The 20575-nt window shown below is 40.5% G+C and overlaps 1 protein-coding gene across 4 annotated transcripts in view; it reads right to left on the bottom strand.

Annotated features, from left to right (window-relative positions):
* cacna1ha (calcium channel, voltage-dependent, T type, alpha 1H subunit a) overlaps window positions 1-20575 on the bottom strand; it is a 114744-nt gene that overhangs the window by 27504 nt on the left and 66665 nt on the right. For 3 of the 4 annotated variants that reach the window (XM_051387860.1, XM_051387857.1, XM_051387858.1), the window contains exons 7-15: window positions 19362-19677; window positions 15273-15365; window positions 13997-14235; window positions 12884-13428; window positions 9455-9654; window positions 8969-9163; window positions 1993-2144; window positions 1401-1586; window positions 1158-1275 (exon numbers count right to left, since the gene is read on the bottom strand). In XM_051387860.1, the coding sequence (XP_051243820.1) occupies window positions 1158-1275; window positions 1401-1586; window positions 1993-2144; window positions 8969-9163; window positions 9455-9654; window positions 12884-13428; window positions 13997-14235; window positions 15273-15365; window positions 19362-19677 (2044 nt within the window). The remainder of the gene's footprint in view (window positions 1-1157; window positions 1276-1400; window positions 1587-1992; window positions 2145-8968; window positions 9164-9454; window positions 9655-12883; window positions 13429-13996; window positions 14236-15272; window positions 15366-19361; window positions 19678-20575) is intronic. The other variant, XM_051387859.1, reaches the window with a different exon arrangement.

The raw sequence follows: 20575 nt of genomic DNA, 5'->3' as shown, positions 1-20575 counted from the left end.
GCACAGATTTGTGTGTACTGTAGCTACTCCCCAGAACACTATAGTAAGTATATAGTGTGTGTAATGCCTTCACATGACAGTCAGTTCTGGGTAAAATGCTTTTTCAGCATCTTACTCCTACACACACACACACACACACACACACACATCGAAGGGAGACAGTCCACTGCATTCTGTGTTCTACCTTTCTGCTGACGCATCCAGTATAGAAAAGAGGACAATCTATCTGGAGCGATTGAACAATATCTCCACATAAGGAGAGCAAAAAATAGAAATAATAGTGAAAGGTATGGTGTGGATAAGCAGAATTTCTCATTTCCCAGCTTTTGACTAATGAGCAGGACTTGGCAGTTACACGCACACAACTACACACATACACATCAGAGTTTTACATTTTGATTTGGGATGGCCAAGAAGCACACACAAAATGTACACTAACAAACTGCCCAGCTTAGCTTCCACAAATATACTGTGTGAAGGATGGACATTTTTGTCTGTCTATCATACATTTCCACCTACGCCAGTACGTCACTCTGTGGTGATAAGAACCATGTCTGAGCTCTTGTTTTGAAAAGAAGCAAGTAACATATCTGTCTCACTGCAGGAACGTTTTTCAGATGACGCGTGCATGACTGGCAGCCTAATAGTTAAGCTGTACAGGTTTACGTACAAGCAACACCTGTCAACTGTAACAAGTCTTAATTACCATGTTTCATTTAGGGCTGCAGAATATGGTAAAAAAAAAAAAAAAAGTGATATTGCAATTACTTTGACAGATATTATGATGCGCTATGATTAACGATTAATGGGAATGATCATTTTTGATTGCAATTTTCATTTTCACTGAAAAAAACTGTGAAAGTCACGATGACGTGACATTGCTATGTTTTGTCACCCAATTTATCTTTATAAAAAGGTAAAATGTGTATAATTAACTATTTTCATGAACAAATCAGAAGCTTTATATCATCAATAAGAATACAAAAAGCAGTTGAACCTGCTGTTAGACAGACCAAAAATTAATAAAGCAATTATTATTGATAACATGTGTATAGCTGAGTGAAATCTTATATTAAGTCAGCATCAGTACAGTCTTGGAAAAGTAAGAAAACTAAGAAAAAGCTGAAGAAGCAAGAGTCAATCTGTTGAAAACTCACCTGGAATACAGTGACGATGGCCCAGAGTAGAGAGTCAAAGTTTTTACGGTCGGGGATGGTGTCTCCATTCTCTGTCTGAAGGCTGAATTTACAGCCAAACAGATGCATACCCAGTATACTGTAGAAAATAAAAGAATGCAGTCATGATCATTTCAACGTATGCATTGTGTGTGTGTGTGTGTGTGTGTGTGTGTGTGTGTGTGTGTGTGTGTGTGTGTTTGTGCATGTGGTGTGTGTGCATACCTGAAGGTGAAGATGAAAAGCATCAGCAGCATGCAGAATGTGGCCACATTGTCCATGGTCTTCATCAGCACCACCAGTTGTCTCCTCAGGGCAGGCAGGAAGCGAACCAGCTTCAGAACCCGCAGCAGTCGAAATGTTCGCAGGACTGACAACCCGCCGTCTGCTTGACCGATTATCTCCCACACACTGAGAACCACAAACAACCAAATTTGTATTAAAACACTATTAAACCGAGTAACATAACCTCGCATATCAAAAAGTCCCCTGATCCAATCTGAGCTTTATAGAACTCAGTGACAGCCACACAGCAAACTTCGACTATGACAGGAACAAGAATCTGCTGTGGCAGCAAGCAAAGCTCCTCCTGTGTGATCCATAACAAGTGTGTCAATCTTAGCTATTGTAAAGATAGATGCAGCGGCTGTGAACATTTGACACTTGAAACCCAATGACTGACAAGCTGGAGAAAAAAATAAGAAAAGGGAGCGGCTCAAAATCTGGGTTTAGCAGTTGTCTAGTTTGTGAAATCTGCATTGATTGGAGGCATGTCTTTACATTGGGTTTTTGCTTTGTAATAAAATGGATTGATTACCTGATAATAACAATGATGCTATCGAATATGTTGTATGGGTTCCTGATGTATCCAAACAAGCCAAAGGCCAGCAGCATGAAGCCCATCTCCAGGACAAACATGCTGGTGAAAACGATGTTACTGATCTCCAACACATCGGTCAACTCCTCAGGCTGGGGGGGAGAGAAAAGGGAGACAGAAAAGAAGAGGTAGAGTAGAAAGGAAAGAAGGAAGGAATGAAGAAAGAAAAAAAGAAAGAACAAGTCAGTTAATATCTCCACTCTATTATGCTACAGTTGTAAAACCCTTTTGGTATTAGTGCCCTGAGCCGAGACATGATCAATCAAGTTCAGAGCTGCAGTCAGGCCCAATCAATCAAATGGGACCAACAGCACCAATCCATCACTGCTGATCTACTCCACTTACCTCACAGTACAGTCACTGATCCAGCAAGATGTAAACCAAGGCCCCCTCATAAAGCATGTACTCAAGTTTTGCGCTCTGGTAAACACATTATGGGGCCAAATATTTAACTTTGCTTTATGGAAACGGTTTGCTGGAGCTGCATCAGGGAGCTAAAGGTGCTGATTCGGATCAAAAGTTGTGACTTGGGGTTCTAGCCTATAGCTTGCTTTAATGAAACTTGTTATTTCAGGCACACTTGAGTTTATATAGTGTGTTTCTCACCTGGTCATGTAATTTATTTAATGGTCCATGGTCCATTAAACGGCAATAAAGGAAGTTTGATGCTTGTCTACAAGGCTAAAAAAACAATCAAATTTGCAAAAGCTTTTTAATCGGATGATCTCCTGTAATAAACACAATGCTCTCTGATATTCCCCTCTTTCACTTTTTCTAGCTTGTATCATGATTCAGTGCTGACAAGCTTTGCACATTCACAATTAATTAATAATTATGATCCCCAGACAACTGAATCACTCTAAACCATAAATTCTCAGCTCTATAGTGAGCCTTGTAGTTTGCAAACCCCTTCAGCTTGTGACTTTTATTCTCATGTTACGCATGGCAGGCTCATTAAAACTAATTGTGATTCTTTTCATGTGGGGATCAACAAGCAACAGCCCCAAAAGCCCCCGGCGTATAAAAGCAGGCGGACCATAATGTGGACTAATAAACACACTGACAAGATTTATAAAATCCCAGATGTCCTGCTCCTACCGGAGAGAGGAGTTAACCTTCAGCCTGGGTTACTCTGCACTATCAGCACCCTGCAGAAACATCCAGTGTTGTTTGTGTGTTTCATGTTGTTGGAAATTTTAGAAAATGTTGTTGCATATAAATATTTTTAGTATATCTTTGATGAAGCTGGAATCAAGGAGACAGATATATAATAGCATTTCTTTCATTAAAATCACAGCTATTACAACCAATTCAAGCTAAGTGATCACAGATAGAGGGCGCCATACTACACAGCACTCATCACCTCACCTCACTCCACCCCAAGCACATAGAAACGGAACACAGATCCTCCTGAGAATAAGTAAACTACAAACTTTTTACCGCCACCTTTCAAGACGAGATGGGGGGGGTGGGGGGTTCCTATTGAAAAGATCAATGATGCAAAGCACGTACATTCATTTAAGTACAGCGCTTAAGTACATTTTTGATGTTCTTTACTTGAGTATTTCAAATTCAAGCTATTTTACACTTCTACTCTTATATATTACTTTTACTTTTTAAATTACAATTTTCTATACAAAACATAGTTTCTATAATGTATAACCTACCCGACTGGTTATATACCACTACTTCTGTACATTTACTTTGATAACATTTTGCTTGCAGAACCTATACTAGTATTTTAATAGTGTAATACTTTTTCTACCACTGGAAAAGATGCATTTTGAGTGTCACTTTCAGGATCCTGGATCTCACTGCAAGAGAAAGATAGGGCACATGGCTTTTTCTATCTTTTTCAATTTCAAGCATATTTGAGCATTTGTTGTTAGCATAATATATCACTGTATGATTAGCTGCAATGATAAGTGGTTCCATTTTATGCTGTAATTGCTGCAGACAAAACACAAACAGCCATTTGGACATTCTGAAACAGAGCCTGTCTAATCCATTTCTTTACTGACCTTAGCAACTGCAGGAGAAGTGTGTCTGGTTGATTGCCAATCCACTGATCCATTACTCACATTACAGCACTAGTTTGACGCTAGCTGAAATGTTTACTGCTACAGCTTATATAACCTTGACCTCACTGTCAATATGAACTGGGTTGCTGTATGCGGAGTACACCTACAGTGCCGTACACGGTTGTCTAATCTAAAGCACACAACATCTCTCTTTTTGTATCTTTACTATTTTCGGCTGATGAGCTTTTGAGTTAATTGGGACAGTCGTGAAGCTTGAAAACTGAAGCAGAAACGCCTATGCAAAAATAAAAGGACGCAGAAGTAATGTCAGGGGACTCAAGTACAGCTTTTGGTGTGCTGCATGGTGTTGAAAACAATGCCATATTTTCTTTTAAAAGAGCTGGGCAGACAATAGAAAGACTATAGCTGTTAGTAGACCTGGCTGTTTGTTCAAAATGTCTTTCACTGTCCAGCCAGCACATAAAAACTTTAAAGTACTTCAACAAAGCTTTGAAAGAGTTTTCAGCCAGCTATTCTATCGTAAGCAGTGACAATAGAGTAGACTCACATACATTATTATTTAACAGAGGACTACTGGCATTTTTCATTACCTTTTGGCCCACTGTCTACACACCAGCCAAATGAAAGAGCATACTGCAGACTTGCAGGGTAATCATTTCCATCCAATGCTGCAAGGCAGTTTTTGTGCCTGATAGGATTACAAATGTATCTTCACTTACTGCTTTACAGTGTGTTGAGTGGGGAGAGTATAGTATGACATTGTAAGATAAAACAATACAAAGTTAAATATGGTAATAGCTGAAGGTATGGTGGCTCTGAGAGCTCAACTCATTGCAACTTTAAGTTATATATACAAAATGGACTTGCCACCAGGATGTGGCACTAGAGCAACAGCATCTCAGACCAAAAGAATGGGACAGAAACACACTAAAATTCACCAAAACTGACTTTATTATTCTTTCCACAGTCTTTGTAACAATCACCAATACCGGTTTTGTCAAAATAAATGATACAATTAATTGAGTTAGATGTAATGGCCCTAACGTAAGCTAACATTATTGCTTGGGAACAAATGTGTCCGTGCACTTAAAGTGCTTGTTTTTGCCATTGACAGGCACAGGTTGTCATTCTAAGTGTCTTTTGTGACAGACTTTTTGCTTCATCAGAAACAGTCGCTCACCACTAGAATCTATAGACAAAAATGGTAACTAATTTTTCTTGCATATCATTATAACATCATAACTTCATTCAAAGTGGATGGAAACAAAATAAAGAATTGCCTTTTAATTGTTCCAACAATTACCAACTTTAGTTTGGACTAGATAAATCCTTAATACACCAAAGTAGATGAGAGTCGCTCTACACAGCTGCACATGGAGTAGACCAGCTTTGAAAACAAACCACAGATCGGCCTCAAAAGCAGCACAGGGGGAGGGAATATGACGTAATTTTCTGCTCAGGATGCCATGACTCCACTCCATCCTCACCAATTGTACAACACCTATGCAGCATTTAGAAAACAACACTGCAAATAAAACACAACCAAATACAAAAATGCTGCAAGTAGCAAAGGCAACAACAGAAAGTGTTTCCAGAGGACACGATAAAGTGTTGAACAGGGCCAGGACATGCTTGTCGTTACCATGGTTTGTAACACATGAAGTTACTGAAGTTGGCTATCCATACATGGTGTTGGAAAATGAGCTAAGAGGTTTTTTTTTTGGTGGGACAAGAAGTGCACCCCAGCAGTGTCCTGGCATGTTCATTACATTTCAGTGTCTCCTGGAAATAGTTTCATTGACGTTGTTGTCTTTTCTCTATTTGCAGCATTTTTTCTAACTGCTCTGCATGTGTTGTCAAATTGGTGAAGATATTTTCTTAATTTGCTTGTGTTTTGTCTATTTGCTCTCTGGGCCACCGTATGAACAGCTCAAAGCAGAGAGCTAAAAAGGTCAATGAGCTTGCAAAAGCATACATCGGTGTCTCCTCTGGTTCTGTGTTTTTATGTTTGATGTAATTCTGGTGTCCGTTCTATCTGATGGCAACATTGTGGACAACAAGATGGAGGGAAGAAAAAGTTGAAGAGCTGGTAAAATTTAAAGATTAGAGAGAGGCAGGTTTTTTTTAACGTTAATCCTACCGACTGGGGAACCTGCAGACCCAGAGGTATATTTTTGTCCTATAACACAGGTGCTTTATTCTATCATTCCAATTTTTTCATAACTCAAGTCAATTCGTTCTCAATTACTTCATATCAATGTTGTTTCTTTCTAAAAGTCAATTAGTGCCTTTTGAAAAAACTAATGTACTGGGATCCTAATGTATTGCACGTCTGTTTTTAGGGAGACGGACAGATTTCCTAATGTGCTCTCACATACACAGTATGCAAAATAACTGCCACTTTTTCTAAAATAATCCAGATTGACACGAATTACATAACTAACTATGTTTTGAGAAGAAATAAGTTAACATTTTCCTATGATGGTTGTTTCTTATGGTAGTTTATTATTGGGGTCTCCAGGGACCCCAGTCAGTAGTATTTGTATGTTAAATATGTTGGTAGGAAGAGGTCTTGCAGCCAGCAATACAAATGCTGGTGGGAAAACTGAAAAGAAAAACTCTTCCATCTATTAATAAATCCCAACGAAGTGCCCTTGAGCTGTCAACTTTAGCCTGTGACGCATTTTATTTTATAGTAGCAGTTCTAGATTGCCACGATCATTAGTAACTAAGTGGTTTGAAATAATTAGAAGCTCTTAACCATATGTCAATATATTTTATGTATTCTACTATAGTCCCATGAGCATTCTGAACTATTACTTTAGACGTTGCTTTCCACTACCATCATTATGTTTGACTGACCAGGTGATCAATCAGAATGAAATACTGTGTCAGTGCCTGCAAGAAGACATTTCCAGTGAGTGTTTACGTATTTGAATACAGCTCTGCATATGACCTTGGCCTTAAGAATATGAGAAACAAAAGCACAACAGAGAATGTAGCTTCTCTGGCAGAGCAGGGTAGAGGAATGGCCTAGACTATAAAGCAGGACACTCACATCAATAAAAACAATCCTGAAAAACACAGAATCTAATAATGTGGACCAAATCATACTGTGTATGTATATATTTATATATATAAATATATAATCAATATACAATACATATATAAAAGGGGCATTAATCGTAGTATAGTTGGAGCAATGAACCATTAAACAAAAACCAAAGGAAAGTTATGCATAAATCATGCATAACACAAAATCTACCTTTAAGCTTATCTACACTGTGCATTCCTTTATGTTTGGGGGTTTAGCGTCCGTGCTGTCATTTGTGAGTGATTACGTTTGTGTCACTCATTATTAAATTACGAAACATCATATATATATATAAAAAAGTCATACATCCTTTCATATCATTATGTTTAGACTACCGTAACTATCTTTTTGCTTAGACTCCCACTCAGCAACTCATAGTTTATCACCCCAATTTAGCATCATTACATCCTTTCATATCATTATGTTAATAGATTACTAGGCCATCAAGGGTTTCAGATTACATTAAAAACATATAACACTTACCAGGCCCTTAGACTCAACCAACTCAGAGTAAAACAAATGTGGCTTTGTGTTTACTATACATTTTTTTTTTTTTTTTTTTTTTTTTTTTTTATTTCCCTTTTCAAAAGTCAGAGTCAAGCTTTTATGTTGTAGTTAAGGCCAACTAATGACACTAAAGGACAGTTACAATCAGATCTGAGTTGCCAGACAATGTGGTTATATTCACGTATCAGTTCACATGTGGGCTTCCTTCCATGCATATTCGATTCCAGCAATCGATTTCCAATCTAGAATTAGTATAAACAACATAGCTAAAACAATCATCAAACATCTCCCAATTTCTCTAAACCTCTCTCTACACACACACACACACACACACACACACACACACACACACACACACCCAACACACACACACACTGTCTACACTATGCCTCCCACGTTCGTACACCTCTTCACACGCACATATACACTCATAGTCTCATAAAGTTTGGCTAGGTGTCACATAAGGGGGATGATGAGTACTGAAGGGAGGAGGAACTCTTACATAACACTGTGTGTGTGTGTGTGTGTGTGTGTGTGTGTGTGTGTGTGTGTGTGTGTGTGTGTGTGTGTGTGTGTGTGTGTGTGTGCTATTGGCCCAATAAGGCCATGGCTCTCCCAGTTGCTCCTTATGTTTATACCACAAAGATAGAAACACACACACATCCCCTGGAGAGGGAATTAGAGATGGAGAATGGGAAAGGAGGGAATGGACTGTGTGCATGCACCAGAATCTTCTCTTTGGGTTATTCATCCATTTGCTGTACTGCTGGGAAAGGCAAAGGTTGTGTGCGTGTGTGTGCATAGAAAATACACTAACTTGGGTGTAACGATGAATGTGTGTATGCAGCCACACACATTTTGAGTGTGTGACAGTGGAGCAAGGGAACGGGGAGCTATATTATTAGGCGGATACTTCCCAGATGTTGGCCACACAGGGTAAACTAGAAACATAATCCTGGAGTGTGTGTGATAGTGCCTTCAAGTGTATTTGTGTCTAAGAAAAGAGGGAAAGAGAGGGTACTGCTCCTCCTCCTCCAACCCCCCCAGTCTACCCCGCCTCCTCCCGTCACTATAGTCTCATTTCCTCTCATTTGGACTCTCTAGACAACCAAATGCCATTTATTTTTGCACACAAATGTCGTGTCTGACAGCCAGCAGTTCTCATCAAACTACTTGTTTCTTTTTGAAGGTCAGTCAGAGCCCTTTTAGTTTTTTGAGCCATCGATCTGAGCTGTTCAGGGCTTTCATTTTCCCTACATCTTATTATTCTTACCTGCTCGTGGTACTCTATCCCCATGCTGAGAGTATTGATGAGGATAGCGATCATGATCCCTCGGTTGAAGTATTTACTTTCTACAATCCTCTTCAGTTTTTCCCTGAAGCCTACCCAGGCCCGAACCACTCCGTTTTTGTACTCCACGACCCCCCGCCGTCTGCTGCGACCTCGCCTACATCTCAGATCCCCACTCTAGAGGAAAGATGGGTTTCATTCAGTAATGACTGTAGAAAATCTACAAAATAATCAGTAAAAACAGCTATAAATGATAGTATTTTTATATCAACAGTGTTAAGACTTTTGTCATGTGTCAAGACTTTCAAATGCAAATCATAAAAAATATAATTAGACAATATAAAAATATATATTGTCTTGTTTTTAACTGATATAACACTTTCACCAGTGATGAGTTTTTATTTAATCATCACCACCATCATTTATGCAATTTCACCACTTCCACAACCTGTCAGCCTCACTGTTTACCATCATCATTAGTGCACCCCCGTTCATTCTGACCTGGGGGAAGTCTTGCAGTCCGTCAGCCTCTCCCCTGCCTCCCTCCAGGTCTCCCAGTTCCAGCTCCAAGGTCTCCAGGCTGCGGGCACACAGAGGGCAGCTAAGCAGCTCCAAGAGCAGAGGGCTGGGCACCACGCCTGCCAGCTGGTACAGCAGCCGCTGGCGTCCTAAACGGGGGAAACGGGCGGAGACGGTCAGACATTGCAAAGGGTGTTCTTTCCAGTTGTCCTTGTGTGCTGTCTCTTTAGCTTTACTGAGCAAGACAAACACGTAAGAGGTTAGCCATTGACCTGCTGAACAATTTTACAACCTGAAAGCAAACATTCAATTGGGCTATGGTGTCATATCGTCATAGTATTTATAATTATATTTCAATATATAATATTATTTTTCAAGTTTTAGCACATCAAAGATTATATTTATATCTTTACTACAGAAGAGCACTGTCCTTTACTACACCATTGTTGATTGATCTGCAGTTCTAGTGTCTTTTTAGGAAACTGTAAATATTAAGTGTAGTGTATGTCTTCTTCAACAACCTCCACCAACAAGGTACTGTAAGTAAGAAAGACAAAATACAAAGTCTGCAAAGCACTGGCTGCTGCTTGTTTAGCATATTGCTGTGAGCACCGGATAATTGAAGGTGACTCAGATGTGTGGATCAACATTTTTATCAGCTTCTCCCCACTCTCATTTCAATTATGGTGGCCGCACAGTCAGAACGCAATATTCAGAGAGATTTTAGCAGACAAAATCAACCCAAGGGAATAATAGAGATGGGTGTGGTTGGGGGTAGGATTTTGAAAAGAAAGAAGGACATGTCTTCCTTATTCCCAGCAGAAATGGGACATACACACCTTGGGTGTATGTTCTTGGTTGAACAAATTTCTCCCACAATGTAGTTTTATGTCAACTAAAAATATTTGTGTTTGCATCAAAGTAAGACAGCCCCATACCAACAAACAGCAATGCACTGTGTTCTGACACCTTTCTATCAGAACCAGTATTAATTGTTTGAGCAGTTTGAGCTACAGTAGCTCGTCTGTTGGATAGGACCACACGGGCCAGCCTTCACTCCCCACGTGCATCAATGAGCCTTGGCCCCCCCCCATGACCCTGTTTCTGGTTCTTTTCCTTCCTTGGACCACTTTTGATCAGTACTGACCTCTTCAGACTGGGAACACCCCACAAGAGCTGCAGTTTTGGAGATGCTCTGACCCAGTCGTCTAGCCATCACAATTTGGCCCTTGTCAAAGTCGCTCAAATCCTCACACTGCCTATTTTTCCTGCTTCTAAAACATCAACTTTGAGGACAAAATGTTCACTTGCTGCCTGATATATCCCACTCACTGACAGGTGTCATGATAATGACATAATCAGTGTTGTTCATTTTATGGCTGATCTGTGTATAAAAAAAAAAGTTATTTAAAAAATAATTAAAAGACAGAAACAAATACAGTGAGACATTATGATATAATACAAAAAGATGAAGCTGGAAAAATGTAACGCAAGCAAAATTTTGCAAGCACCGCTGCATGGATGTCCTATCTCAGTTGAGAGCCAAAACAAGCTGGTTTCTGCAGTGAGTACTGTGAGCTCACCCACAGTACTGTACGAGTTCCTGGCTGACTCCTCTCACCCTCTGTTCTCTGTCTACATCCTCTTTAAATCAGTATGCAGCAACTGCAAAGCTTAGCTGAAAACTAACAGAAGCAAAACCTTATTCCTGGAAACATCAGCACCTCAAAAGCAGCTTCAACAGCACAGGATTTTGTTTACAACTCTATCTAATACATCAAGCTATGAAAAAGGGTTATCAGAGCTGTCATCATCGTCTTCTCTAATCTCCTGAATTTCGCTGTGTCTTTTATTCTTTTGACTCTCGACAGACTGTTTGAATATCTGTCTGGCAAAAAGTTTCATATCAGTACCTTATTTTACATTAGGTTGGAGTAGATTACAGATTTGAGAGCCCCAAACTTTTAAATATTTCCAAAGACACTGGTGTATAAAGTATTTTTAAACCAAAAACATTGTTCAGTAATCCCATTAAGTAAAACAGTCTAGCCGAGATTAAGTCATCTGGCAAAATTGAAAGCAAACATTTAGAAACTACAGATCTAGAAATGTTTGACAGCGACTGCAGACGTGTACTCGTTGACATTGTAACTTTCAGTCAACTGCAAGCTATTAAATCACCGTCCATTAAAGTCAATCTGAAACATGTGATCTTCAACACACGTTAGTAGTTGAGGCAAAGTGTTACTCTCACTCTCTGAAGGAATCATTTCAACTGTGAGCAGATCTTTTTTGTATTTATCACGTGTCACACAGTAACTCTTCACTCCAGCAAGGAGCTAATTCATGTGCGCTTAATTATGTTTGGAGTGTCAGCAGTCATTAAGTGTGTAAATGTGCGTGCGTCCTAACGCAGTTTTGTGTTATCTCCTCTTTCTCTCTGCCTCGTGTGCTCCCCCCAGTATATCCCTCCTTTTTTCCCTCCCTCTCCCTCCGCTCATTTCTCTCTTTTAACTAATTTATTTTTCTCTCTGTCTCCCTCTCCCAGCCTTTCCCTCTGGATCTGAGTCTTTCATAATTCATTCCTCTCTTCCTAACTCTACCCATTTCTTCTCTCATCTTCCGCCTTTTTTAAAATAACATTGTATACCTGTGCTTTTCTTTGTTACTGTACACTGCCTACTTTTCCTCACTCTGCCACTCCCTCCCCACACCATGTTGATTCCCTCAATCCTCCCCTTTATCCACCTCTCTGCACTGATGACTGTAACACTTGAGACATGGATTTCCTGTCAAGACTCTCTAAGTGCTGCTTGAGACGCACACACACATAGCAGATGTAGCCAGAGGCTACTTCAGGTCAAACTTGGGAAGGGTACAGAGGTATTTGCTAAGAGAAAGAGCAAGAAATGAAGATGAAAACAGGAGACGAATGTGTGACGACAAAAACATAATGGAGCCCAAGGGAGATCCAGAGCATCAAGCACAGATTGTCAAGGGGAATTAAAGGACAGTGAAACACATTAGAAACAGAAATATAGTAAAGGGAAATGGCAAAAAATAAAAAAATAAATCATAATTACTGTTCCACTATGAAGATTAACAGGATAATTAAGTTAGTTAAGCATTTAAACAAAGGGCATGTTTGATGGCTTATTCGTTTGGTTGTTATGTGACCCAGGCTGTTATACAACTCCTTATGTAGACTCAGGCTCCACTTGGTAGCCTAAATTGCAATTTTCTGGGTGGAAAAAAATCTTGTTAACCAGTAAACCCAAACTCCAGATTTAAAAAAAGTCCCATAGAAGCCTACATCATCTACATCCATGTGTCTGTGGTATCTGGATGTAACGAGTGTATGTGTGTGTGTCCTCTTACTGTGCTGTCCCATGAGCTGGTAGAGCTTGTTCAATGTCTCTGTGTGTTCAGATGTTGGGTGGTTGGGTGGGTGCTGCTCTGGACTGTGCCCACACTGCTGGGAGTGGGGGGGTGGCGTCTTACTGCTGTAGCTGCACACAAACGACGGTAGAATGGTCGGATAGTTCATCCCCCCATTCAGTCGCCCCAGCAATGCCCCCATGCCCTGAGTGACAACGGACGGGTTGCCGCCGCTCCCACTATTTCCGGTTGTGCTTCCTCTCCGGACAGGAAGCGACTTCATCTCCAGCTCCTCCCCTCCTCCGACCCCATCTTCTCCGTCCATGTGCTCGCCGGTTGCCACGCTGATGGTGTGCTGTCCCCCGTTGCTGAGGCGACAGTGCTGGTGCTGATGGTGCTGCAGGAGGTTATGGATCGGTCTCAACCACAATGCGCTACCCGGGCCTAAGCCTCCGCAGCCCCTGCTGGAACCGTGGCCATGTCCATTACCCCCTCCGTTACTGCCTCCCCCACTGCCATTAGGATTCACCTTTTTACGCCTTTTACTGAAAGGACCAGAGACATGAATTATGATAAATAACTGAAATGGATAGAGAAGGTATTATTGCCAGGTTTATATAAAGATGCATCCCTAGGATCAATTTTGGGGGCTGTGTGCAATGTAATTCTGTGTGATCCAAAATTACCAAAGCACACTCACACCATTATTAAGTGCTCGTAACAAAACACATTTTAGTTTCCCCAAATGACTCATACAGTGTTGCAAATAGACACAGGAGGACCAGCGAGGAATATGAACTTCTAGGGATCGCCATGATTAATTTAACTTGGGGGAAAAGTGTGATTATAATCTCAATAAAGGGAATATTTCCAGATATTTTTTCATCCTCATTATATTACAGAAAATCTGTGACTCCAACACAGGTCCTTAATGTTTAACATCTCAGGGACTAATGCGTTTGGTTGTTTTTCCTGTTATTACTGAACAATATTGCAAAATGTTATGTCTACAGAGAAATCCTAAGTCTTTGTAGCCCTTGGTAATATGTTGACTTAATTTAATATCATCGATATTTGACAGGATATCCCTGGACAAAAAAAGTCATATCTAACCTGTGCCATCCAGAGTATATCCTCTGCAGCCTGCGTGTTAGCTTTCGATAAAGGTGACTGATGTAGCGTAGCATCTCCTCGTAGCATGAGCCCGGTTCGCTGTAACTGGCGAGCGTGGAGTCGTTGGACATGTAGCGAGCGCGCTGCTCCCTCATCAGGGCATTCTCCCGTTGCTTTGTCTCAGAAAACTGGGTGGCGATGACCACGAGGCACAAGTTGATCATGAAGAAAGAGCCCACCTGGTTGGGAAGGTAAAGGACAGCTAGAGTTATAAAATGGCAGCGATGCAGCTTTATAATGATACACTGGAGGAGCAGTTGTGTTAACAGTCATTCCACAAACCTTCTCTGTTATGCACAAGTGAAATCTTTCACCTTGCTGTTAAGACAGAAAATCAACACCGTGGCTACTTCATCAATATTTTATCCCTCTTCATCCCACCTCAATGTGTTAAAAGTGTAATAAAACACTGTGTCAACAAGAAGCTGTATTAGGTGTTATATATTATTAAGATGCAGCCAGTTTGGTTAGATCCTCGGATGATAAAACTGACTTTGTTTTTATCATTACTTACAAATTCTGATTTAAATTGGCAGGAAGTTAGAAATATCTGTCAAATCTATAAAGAAATGTCTATTTAACATGCCATAACTGTGTGTTACTGAAAGAGTAAGAGGAAACTAAATGAGCACTTTCTCCATCTTTTCTTTTTATTCTCATCTTAATTTCTGTCTCATTCACTTTCTATACGAATAATTTTGTTTTTCTTTCTCTTGTTCCTTCTCTCTCTCACCCTTTCTTCTCCTTCCCCATTTTTTTTCTCTCTCCCACTGAAAACATAATAAGCACTTCTACATCAAACAACAGGCAGGGAGCTCATACAGCATTGTAAAAGATAGTCGAATCTAGGGCCTTTGAAAACCCCGCAACAGCATGATAAGAGTGAAATTATACACAATAAGAAGTCTGCGAGGTTCAGACAGTTATTCTTTAAGCAGAGTTCAGTGGTTTACTTCAGAAAGGTTATTCTGGGTTTTCCAAAGCAGGACTGAAATTCAAGTACACAAAAATATCTTTCAGGAGCAACACGTCATACATATGCATATCTGTTGAGCATTCAAACCACAGACTGCAGTCTGTGTAGAGCATATGAAGCAGGGCAGGATTAAAGAAATGTGTGTTTTGCAGCTATTTTGGTGCTTGCTTTTTGAGTCCTAGCAACACATTCAAATATCAGGAAAGGTTAATTAAAGCAAAAATACAAGGAAGTACTTACGATAATGAGCAGTATAAAATATATAAAATTGTAGAAGGAGTGAGCATCCATGACATAGTACATGATATCTACCCATCCTTCCAGTGTGATGACCTGGTGGTGGAGAGAAAAAGACAGAGAGGGAGACACTGTATTATAATGAACTGGGAAGTAGAAAAACATTCCTCCATTGCTTTTTCTTCAAAAACATATGACAAACACACCCACGCATGCACGCACAAAACTGTGCACACAGACGCACACAGACACCCAATGAACACAGCAGTCAGACGCAGTACATTTCCAATTCTGTTTTTAATGGCTGCTCCTCAGAAGAAGGCCTGTGGTGTCCCTCAAACTTCTTATACATGTGCGGGTGTGTGAGTGTGTGTGAGTGTGTCAGGGGACTGACACAGCTCTTTCATGTGGCCACTATGCTAATGAGCAGTTGAGAAGCAGAGGCCTGAAAGCGGTGGCTCAGCTCAGCCAAGCTGATAATACACTCACACCTCAACATTTACACCTCAGCTGGCATAACACATTACAGCTGCCAGCGCACACGCAACAATGGCACGAGCAAACACACTCAGAGCAACCGTCCAAACACACATGCCAACAGGCACGTGCATGCATACTTGTGTATTCATAAAGAATCCTACACAAACCTCCCATAAACAGACACCACAAATGTATATTTATGCACACACACCCAGAGGAGACTAATTTGCTCTCTGCTTGAATGCTCTCCTTGCACCAGATTAACAAAATAGCTGAGGATTCTCATTTCTGAGCTAAAACATACCTGTACTTTCTTTCTACAGAGTGCAGCCATCCAACCAAACACTAGCCAAACTAATAAAACTGTCCCTCAGACATACAATTAATCAAGACTAGGAATTTTGGTGTATATCAACAATAAAAGTACATAGTTTCTTTATCAAAACGGAAGAAAGGACCATCAACTCTTGAGCAGCATGTGCTGACACTGAGCCCCTCTATAGGAAAGGACAGGACAGGCTGTTCTTTCTGAGGAGGCTCAGGTCCTTCATGACGGGACATCACAGAACTTGTGGTGCAAACAAGCTGGTGAGGAAGGCCAGATCGGTGGTGGGGATGGATCTGGACAGTGAGGAGGCTGTGACTGAGAAGAGGATGAGAGGGAAGCTGAAAGCCATCATGGACAACCCCTCTCATCCTCTCTACACTGAGCTGAGGCAGCTCAGGAGCACTTTCAGCCACAGACTGATCCAGCCTCGAGCCTCTTAGCAATTTGGAGGCTCATTTGTACCATCAGCCATCAGACTCCACAACGCCACAGCCCCCAGTACCTCCCAGCTCCACTGATTAAGACTGCTTAACCTTAACCTGCTATGCACAACTTTTTGCACAAACTTTACCTCGTAATAATTGCACATGTACAGTTAGTTAGACACTGTTTTGCACACCATTCTACCGCATACTGCATATAGTGTATATTATAGTCTTTATATTTTCTATCATATCTTTATAATATTTTTCTTTTACTACTCTCTCTTTGTATTTTTACACTTCTTTACTTTGTGCACTACATTTCCCCTGTGCTGCTGTGTCAACTTCAATTTCTCCCACAGGGTATCAATAAAGGGACATCTTATCTTATCTTATCTTATGCGTTCCTATAAATCTTCATCTTGTGTCAAGCCATGTTGTGAAAGTCAATGATATGCATTGCAGTAAAGAGAAGTGTTTCAGCTGACGTAGGTGATTTAAGACCTGAGCAAATCACTCGCTGACCCCCTGGTCACCCCCAGCTTCTGCTCCCGACCCACCTTGAAGATCAGAGATAGCTAACAAAGCATTGAGTCCTGTAATTGATGATAATGACATATATGTGGAGCAAAGAGCACGTCCTCAGCTGTCACTGGGGAATGACTTAACCAGCACATTGTTCTTGCACCCTAATGGAAAGTGTGGGAGAACAGCTCTCTCTCTCTCTCTCTCTCTCTCTCTCTCTCTGTGTGTGTGTGTGTGTGTGTGTGTGTGTGTACATGGTCAATAGTCATTAACCTGTAGGTAGCTGTTAACATTGGCTTGATAACCTTAAGATGACTTCACTTCTCCAGTCATTCTTATCTCTCCACTCTACCTCTTTATGTGCATCTTCCCTTCTTCTCTCTCACTTTTTCCTCTCTTCTTTTTACCTGTTTTATCATTCCTTCACTCTAAGCTCTTATCTTCTCTTTTTGCGCTCCTTGCAGCATTGACAAAGGTCAGTCCATTCCCGTGTTCTTAAACCATGGGTCACAACTGGGTTTGAGTGACGTCCTGCCATTCTATCGACCCTTTTTGCTCTATATTCCAATAAAAGTTGAGCAAGCCTCAGTCAGAACCTCGGTCAACTTTCCCCTTTCCTCTACTTAGATATGCTATGTGCTAGGCTTGATACTGAAAAGACACTCAGATCAAACTGTCAAACTAGGAAGTGCTGATCATATGAATCAACTACTGTTTAGCTGTAATACAAGAATGTGTGTGACCAGGCGAGACGCCATTGTTTCCTGCTATGGATGAGTTGAAACTGCACAGCCAATGAGAGCAGCTCAACTCACAGTACGTCACCTCCGCTGGCTCCAGACCATAATGACAACCATAATGCCAAACTCAAGGCTTCAGAATGGTCCTCCACAAACCAATGGGTAACATCATGATAGGTTCACAATTGGTTGTTACTATTAAATTCTAGTAAGAGGCCTGAAGTCAAGAAAAAACAAACAAATAAACTAGTATTAAATGACCCAAAACAAATTTGGTATTTCCGTTTCCAAACTTGAAGATACTTGAATCAATGAGTAGGCCTAACCAAGACGGGAAGCCTTCATGCTATATTTGGTGCATGGCCAAACCCTGGGTGGGAACCAATCAAGCCACAGGCATGGCTGTGGTGAGTACTCAATGTGACATGTTAACAGCTTGTTGTACTCTGCAGGAGTCCCTGGGTAACCCTGAATTAACTCAATTTGGAACCATGGGCTGAAATGTTTTCAAAACCCTGCGCTGAGATGTATAATTCATATTCTTTAGATTTACAGATACTGAGGGAATACAGCTGTAGACTGGGATAACAAGCTAAGAAAGAATTTAACATTCAACATAGTGGGTTTTTTTTCAACATACCACTTTTTTTTTCTGTCACACTTTATTTTACTCAATGTCTTATTCTGTTTCCATTCACCTGTCAGCAAATAGGCTATAAAATGTTTAGAGGTTTAGGCAAGGTGATAAATGAGTTGTCTATGTGATCACTGTATGCATGTGAATAAACCAATGACTAATGCCTACAACTTTTCAAGAGTCAAGGAAATGTATTCATCATTATACAACACAAGGCTGTATATTGAAATGAAAGTTTGTAGTTCCTTCATGCTTGCACACATACACACACACACACACAGATCATAAAAGAAAAAAATGAACATAATCACATTTTTAAAGCCTCTGACTGAAAACTGAGACCAAACACACACACACACACACACACACACACACACACACACACACACACACACACACACACACACGACAGTTGTGTGTACTTAAGAGGGATTAGTATGTGTGTTTTTTTGTATGTGTGTGTTTGGGTATGTGTATCTGGGGTAATTCATAGGTAAGACCCTCTTTGAGAAAGTCATGTTGTGCAAGTCAAAGTCTATTAGACACAGAGTCAGATCTATCAGCAGGTTCTGGACAGATCTATTAAAAGGCCTGGAATTCATATCACAACAGCACAGACAGTGTTAGCACAAAGACTGTGATGGGGAAAAGCCTGCTGCGGCTCCTGGGGGAGCAGGAATCAGCAAGAGGGGAAAAGAAAAATATATTTTCACAACCTGTGAGTAGAGAGAAATGGCTTTCAGGTCATGATACATGCACTCTGATGGCTCCAGTGGAGGAATTTCTTAAAGGATGACTTTGAAATGTCAACACACCTTGCTGATTTTGTGCATACAAAAAGCCAATTTTTCACCACACTCCACTCAATTCAACTCTTTAAACTAAAATCTCCCACAAACAGTAATACATTCTCTGTGTTTTAGCTTCCTCATTCAAATCAGCACATATATCCCTTCTTACCTGGAATATGGCTATCCAGGCATAGCCAATGTTGTCAAAGTTGACAGCTCCCTTGTGAGGGTTGATGTCTCCGGGGCGACACACATTATAGTACTGATTCCAGTTAACACAGCCGTTAACACCCACCACAGGGGCCGATCCAATCAGAGCTGAATTTTGGTGGGAAGCAGCCAATGAGCACTCTGCACCGCCCTCGGTGTAGGCCGGCACATCGTGGCAGCGCAGCATCCCATTCTCGCGGGCAGCCGAGCAGATAAATGGGCTGTCTTCACCTTCCTCGGACATGTAGTAAAGACTTATGGACAAGTTGTACATCCTGGATGGAAAAGGAATAACAAAAACAAATAGCTATTTAGTTATATTACACTGTTTATGGATACATTTAGCTTCAGGATATATCATGACCTTTTTTTGTGTTTGTTTTAAAGATGTTTTGCTTGTATGTTTTTGCTGCAAGTTCTATAGTAGGTTATATTAGCAATATACTGTAGATACACTAAAAACGCACTGATGTCCAACTGTGACGAATGAATCAGTCTCCCACTACAGGAAAATAGAATTTACAGTAATTTGTGATCATAAGCAGGACAGTGGTTTATTCTTTAAGTTATACTGATTTGTAATCATTCAGAAATGGTTTAGTGTGTGCCTAAGGGTTTGAAAGTGCTTTTATAGAAAAGAGAAATACACATATCCTCCCTAGGACCTTGACTGCAACAGATACAAATCATTTGGCTTTCCGGGAAAATAACAAAATATTGCTTGCACCTCTTGCACTGACTTTCTATTGATTGTATTGTACCCATATGCAGAATCAGATTATCCTTTGTGCTATAGGTGAGCTCCCACAACAGTGTTATCAATGAGGGTGGACATATCATTGATCTTATGAAATCGGCACACATCCAATCACAGATGTTATCTTTGAATTTGCCACAAAACACCTCCAGCAACAACGACCAACTACTCCCACACTATTTTCACACTGTATCAAGACTGTGTGTTCTCTTCTTCCACAGCATCTCAATGATTTCCACTCTAATCATAAATCCTCTGAACAACAGACTAATGGGGTAGATTAACCTTCTGTCTTTAAATTGCTCAGTTGCTCAAAAATCAAAATGAAGCTTCAACCATTAAGGCAAAATGTGTTAAACATCTTCAGTGGAAGCTGTGGACAGTGTAACTGCTCACTTCTATCTTAGCTTACATGA

Source organism: Dicentrarchus labrax, unplaced genomic scaffold (genome assembly GCF_905237075.1).
Source record: "Dicentrarchus labrax unplaced genomic scaffold, dlabrax2021, whole genome shotgun sequence".
NCBI lineage: Eukaryota > Metazoa > Chordata > Actinopteri > Moronidae > Dicentrarchus > Dicentrarchus labrax.
Note: the sequence above shows the minus strand (reverse complement) of the source record. Positions and strands in the feature narration are given on the sequence as shown.